We start from the raw sequence: 5,471 nt of genomic DNA, 5'->3' as shown, positions 1-5,471 counted from the left end.
CAGCAGGAAATGTTTGAAGATCCAATATCCTTATTTCAGTATTTAGAAAATTAATAACAGATCATCTTAATAAAGACTTTTCCTATGTGACATTCATACTAATATATCAACACCCATCCTTTGCAAATTACTTTCATACTTTGTAAGGTTCCTCCTGACTGTTCTTCTTGTGGTATTACTTACAAGTTTGGCTGTTCTTTATCAGCATAACAGAACAGAAGTGGGCTGAGGCTTCTAGCAAGTTCGTGCTCTTCAAACTGACCTGCGGCATCTGTTTTCGCATTATCTTGTCTGAAGATAAGTGGTAATCCTTTAAGTAAACACAAGAAAATGGAATGTCAAACTACACTTCACCTTTGCACAAATTAAAATGGGAATGGTAAAAACTATTTCATATTAAGGAATGACCTAAAATATTTCAGTTGTAGTACCAGCCATTAGCCTGCACATACACTCCCTCTCGTTCTCCGTCTAACCTGCTTCACAGCCAGACTACGAACAGCTGTGAGCCGGCGAGTCTGGGCCATGAAAATGAGTTCTTGTAGCTCTGAAAGTGCCAATGGATGTTAACGTAGAATAACTGCAATTTAAACCTGTTGCTTTCTCAAGGCACTTCAGTCTTTGAAAACCCCATTTTTAACAGTGATCTTATTTCTGTTGATTTATTTAGGGGTACAATTGCTCATGTCTATAAATCTGCAATACAGACACTAAAATGTCTAAGTTATCTGCTGGAAAATTCATCAAACAACAGCTGCTGGCACCGTAAAAAAAAAAAAAAAATTTCTGCAACTTTAATTCCTCTTAAGTAGTTTTAAAAAACTCTATTTGGCTAGAAAGCAAATAAAAACACTGCATGAAACCTTTATTTCCCAGTTCATGAAAGAAGATGCTGCAAACGTACCTGTTTTGTTGATGAGCCAATATGGTGCTGAAATCAGTATTTTCAGAGAGCCTTCAGCACGACATACAATCCTTATGGTCAAATTTAGCAGTCGTTTGTTGACATCGTACAGTCTCATCCGCACCATATAGTTCTGTGTCCCAGGAGGGATCAACAGCTCTTTGCAGATGGGGAAGTTTTCCAGCAATACCCCTACAAAAACAAAAGGAAACGAAGTAAAACCAAACATCACCCACACAGAAACAGTAGTTTCTGATAAGCGCAGAAGCTGGTGTTTCCCGTGGGAGATCTTCCTGAATATTTCCTATAGCCTACTCAGATCAACTTCTGCATCTGCCCAGTGTAGTAACCTCTGACCTCATGAAGAAATGCCTCAATTTCAGTCACAAGCAGCACAAAAAGTTCTGTAAAGAACCTGGCTTAGGGCTAATTGCTGCTTCAGGCATCAGAAGTCCAGCTGGTGTTGAATGCCATACGTCCTCTCAACATCAAGTTTTTCTGTCGGAAAGAAAAGAGCAAAACCACCCAAGACTTTGGGAACGTATCTGATTTACTCCCTTCTTCATAGCCGTTCTCTCCATTTCCACTCTCAGGAAAATAAAAAAACAGCTGAATAAGGAATACACCAAGACAGCTGACAGGTCTGGGGGAATCATGGCAACACTAGTATCTTTTCTGGAGCATTCACTTGATTATTAACTCTGAGAGGCCCTGCAACCCAATGAAATAATTGTAGAAATATTTCCAGTTTTTTGATTTTTCCATTCTTGCACTATAGCTCCTCGCCCAAGGAACAGTTATACTGAGGTACTCCTCCAGGAGGATCAGAAAGTGCTATCTGAAGAACCATCTTACCCAGCTCGATGTTCTGAGATGTATCAGCTGTGTGCAATGCTGCCTCTTTGCCAGGCTTTAAGGTGCCGCTAATTGGCATTCCTTTAACATAGAACTCCAGTTCACAAGGTAGCAAGTTACAGATCACCACTGTTGGCAAGAGGTAAATAGTATGGCCAGGCTGCCTGAAAATCTGTTTAGCGCTGTCAGAAAATATGTTGGAAGGCATGTAATCCGGGTAATTTTCTTTCTTTATAGCCACACAAAACCTGTGAAGGCAGAAGTACATGAGAAGAATTCAATGAACTCACAGAATAATTGATCCTTCTCTTTGTGTCTTGCATTCAACCCCACAACGTGCTGGAGCTTCAGGACTGACAGCAAACCCAGCATTTAGAATTGTTCTCCATAATCACTTTAAGAGTTTGACTATGAAGTATTTTGTATTTATGCCTAACATTAAGATAACATTAATTGATTTTAATAAACTCATTTAGTCACTCAAAAAACCTTGTCTGTTCAGAGACCTAACTGAAAACTGCTTTTACAATTGCCGATTTTAAAATCAACTTCCATAAACTCACAGGAACATGTTATCAACTATTACTGAAAAAAGATTTTTGTTAGTTAAGGTAACAAATCGAGTCAGTAAACCTGTTAACTTTCCTCCCTGCAATATGTTCACAACCAGCATGTTAAGAAACGAGCTATGGAACTGACACACTGCAGGAACTACACGGTATGCAAGCGTCAATTCCTGAAACAACTTCCATGATCTCTTTTCTAGTACTTCCTAAATTACATCCCTAAATCCATCATAGCAGGGAACTACAGAATTCCACTGAGTCCTCACTACGCAGTGACATTTTCAGACTTAGAACAGAGCACAGGACATTCAGGATAGAGAATGAGTATTTGCGAACACACTGTGGCAAACCGCTCATTATTCTCAGCGAGAGACCAAATAACTTAACACAAGTCCACATCCTATTTTCTAACCTTTTCTTTTTTAAAATGAATGCTTTCAGTGTGCTTACTTTGTATTCCCAGACATTTGCTAATGGGCACTGCCAAAGGGGCTTCAAGGAGCCCTACAGTAATACAGCAGTTATGCTTCAATGCTTTCTCATTATTCAAGAGTCCACCCAAAACATCCCATTAAACCACAGAGGCTTTCATTTCTGAAGTATTTTCTTTCCTGTTAGTTACTGTCACAGTATTTCATTTATCAGAAGAAGGTAACACAGCTTACAGAAGAAAAATAAGGTCTTAATTACCTGAAAAATCGGCTATTTTCTGACTCCATTGCATGACACTCTCGCTTGCTGCTACATACTTCTGCTGTCTTCTGAACATTAGTCCAATGAATTGGAGCCTTACAGAAAAAGACTCCCATTCCTTTTGGCCTGGCTTGCAAACGCCAAGATGTAAGATGTAACGGAATAGCAAAGGAATCTCCTGGCATAACTGCTGGAAGAACTACAGGTTCTGCAGCCAGAGAAGAAAATACACGTTATCAAACCAGGCCCCTTTACTGAAAAGCGTAACATTTTCAAATAGTAAGTCTCTAATTTTTGAGGCAACGTGTTTTAACATAAAACACTAGCTACTTCATAAATGTTTCCAACACCAACCCAGTGGTTTAAGTCCTGTTAACAACCTGGCAGCAGACAAATTTAGGTGTGTTAAATCTGAAACTGGAAAGACTAAAAACTTGCTGGAATCCAAATTCTTTTTCCTTGGATGCTTTACTGAAAACGCTTATTTCAAAAAGACCCCATTCATTACATTTTGGGTACGTTATCAGCCTATCACTGCACATCTAGACTGCACCTTTGCACGTGAACACTGGAAACTCTCCATAATACTGCTAAAAGATACAACATGCTACACAGAGAAATAAGCATCAGTCTTTACAGAGTCTCAGCTTTCCCCGTTTACCTGATCCTCTACCCCGTTTACTGGGTTCTCTATCTTACCTTGCTGATCACTTTCTTATTAACATTACCCGTTTCCCCTTCAGGGAGGTCTACTCTGTGGTCAGCCATTAGAGACAGTGGTGAATCGTCTTAGGGAGAAAGCTAAAGAGTCCCCATCGTATGGAAGGAACATACAGCACTTACTGTCAGGAGCAGAAGGACTATCTAGTCTCAGTTCCATTGGCGTTTCCAGCTTGTTCTTCACAATCAAGGCTGAGCGCACTGTTATCACTTTCCGAGCACTACCTTCCATGGTAACTTCAAATACCACACGAACTGGAGGCAATGAAGAGAACTGGAAGATATTTAAAAGCATTAAAAAGCTCAGGTAATGATTATGTCTAGAAGAGGGCCACCTCAATTTTGAAGCAGTAACTGCTGAAGTAAAAACCTGCCGAGTCCAACCACCTGCAACACTAAGGTATGTACAGTTGCATAAAAATGATTTAAAATTCTGTACCACCTCCTCAAAACTCAATACAATTAACTACGAAAAAGCAATTCTAAATTCTACTAATTCCATTATCTTTTTCAAAATGATACAAGTTCATATAAGAGCAATACAGATCCTAAAAAAAGCACCTTATGGACTATCTCACTACTACATTATTTTAATAGTTCATGCAGTTTGAATTAATTAAGAATTACTCATCATTCCTATGTCAAAACTAAAAAATAAGGTGGAGTTTTCCTAAAATATTCATGCTTTCTTCTTAGCTGCTCTTCTATTGTGGTATTTTATGTCCTACATTACACGAAGTCATTGCCACTTCAATCCCGAAAAACCACGTTTTATATGGGCTCACATGCTGGAATCTACATACTGGAATTTAAGACCCATTCTTCAACCAACCATTTCCACTGGTGAGGAACAGTAAATCATGTTAAACACTTGTTCTGATCTGAAAATTTGTTTGCTTACTTGACTTCTGTTTCCTTTCTCTTGGAAGGCCCTAGAAGGATGGCAAAGCCCCCTCACTTGCACAGTTATGCTAGTCTTACGTAAGCGGCTCTCCAAACGTGACAGTATATACTCACATAGACTTGTGGATGTATTATATTTGTTCTACTTATCGGGCTTCCAAGCTGGAAGAAAAGCAAACAAGAAAGTTGAAGTTGTTCAAATTTTAAGATATTACTCAGCTGTAATAGAGAATATCGCTGCAGAAGAATAAATATTTTCATCACTTCGTGCTTCTGATCTTTAGTACAGCTTGGAAAATATGTCAGAACTGCACTAGCAAAGCCTGTTTGTAATATTGCTTCAAAAAGATGTGAAGCTGAAGGAAGAAGGTTGGTTGGGGGAAAAAGAAAAGCTACAGAAGATGTTCTGAATAGCGATTCTCATTAATTTGCATCCTTTACTCTGAGAATCAGGTTACAGAGAGAGATGATACTTTTAATGCTTCGATATGAAAACATCAGAAACAATTCAAGTAAGAGACTCCTGGCTCTTCTCAGCAGTATCATGAAATTAAATTCCAATCCTGTTTTATATCAAAAAGACCTCAACTTCCAATTTCTCCAGTGCTCATCAATTTTCAGTAGCTTGTCTCAAAATGTAACCAGTTTTGAAATCCACATGATTATTATTATCATTAAGCCTCAATCACCAACTGCCAGCCTGCTGATTATTACAACTGCATTCTTCCTTCATGACAAGTATATTTTGTCTAAGCAGCCCCATATTTCAACAATCTCTAGGCTTACAGGAAATTGTTGGTGGTGTTTATTTTAAGTTAAACACATGAAAA

General features: G+C 38.6%; 1 protein-coding gene across 2 annotated transcripts in view; it reads right to left on the bottom strand.

The window, feature by feature from the left end:
- The window catches only part of VPS13D (vacuolar protein sorting 13 homolog D (S. cerevisiae)), a 93,561-nt gene that overhangs the window by 49,612 nt on the left and 38,478 nt on the right, over positions 1-5,471 (bottom strand). For both annotated transcript variants that reach the window (XM_010133630.1, XM_010133637.1), the window contains 6 exons: positions 4,756-4,803; positions 3,862-4,012; positions 3,016-3,226; positions 1,760-2,007; positions 905-1,096; positions 184-310 (listed from right to left, as the gene is read on the bottom strand). In XM_010133630.1, coding sequence (XP_010131932.1) covers positions 184-310; positions 905-1,096; positions 1,760-2,007; positions 3,016-3,226; positions 3,862-4,012; positions 4,756-4,803 — 977 coding nt within the window. The remainder of the gene's footprint in view (positions 1-183; positions 311-904; positions 1,097-1,759; positions 2,008-3,015; positions 3,227-3,861; positions 4,013-4,755; positions 4,804-5,471) is intronic.

Source organism: Buceros rhinoceros, unplaced genomic scaffold, assembly GCF_000710305.1.
Source record: "Buceros rhinoceros silvestris isolate BGI_N320 unplaced genomic scaffold, ASM71030v1 scaffold18370, whole genome shotgun sequence".
NCBI lineage: Eukaryota > Metazoa > Chordata > Aves > Bucerotiformes > Bucerotidae > Buceros > Buceros rhinoceros.
Note: the sequence above shows the minus strand (reverse complement) of the source record. Positions and strands in the feature narration are given on the sequence as shown.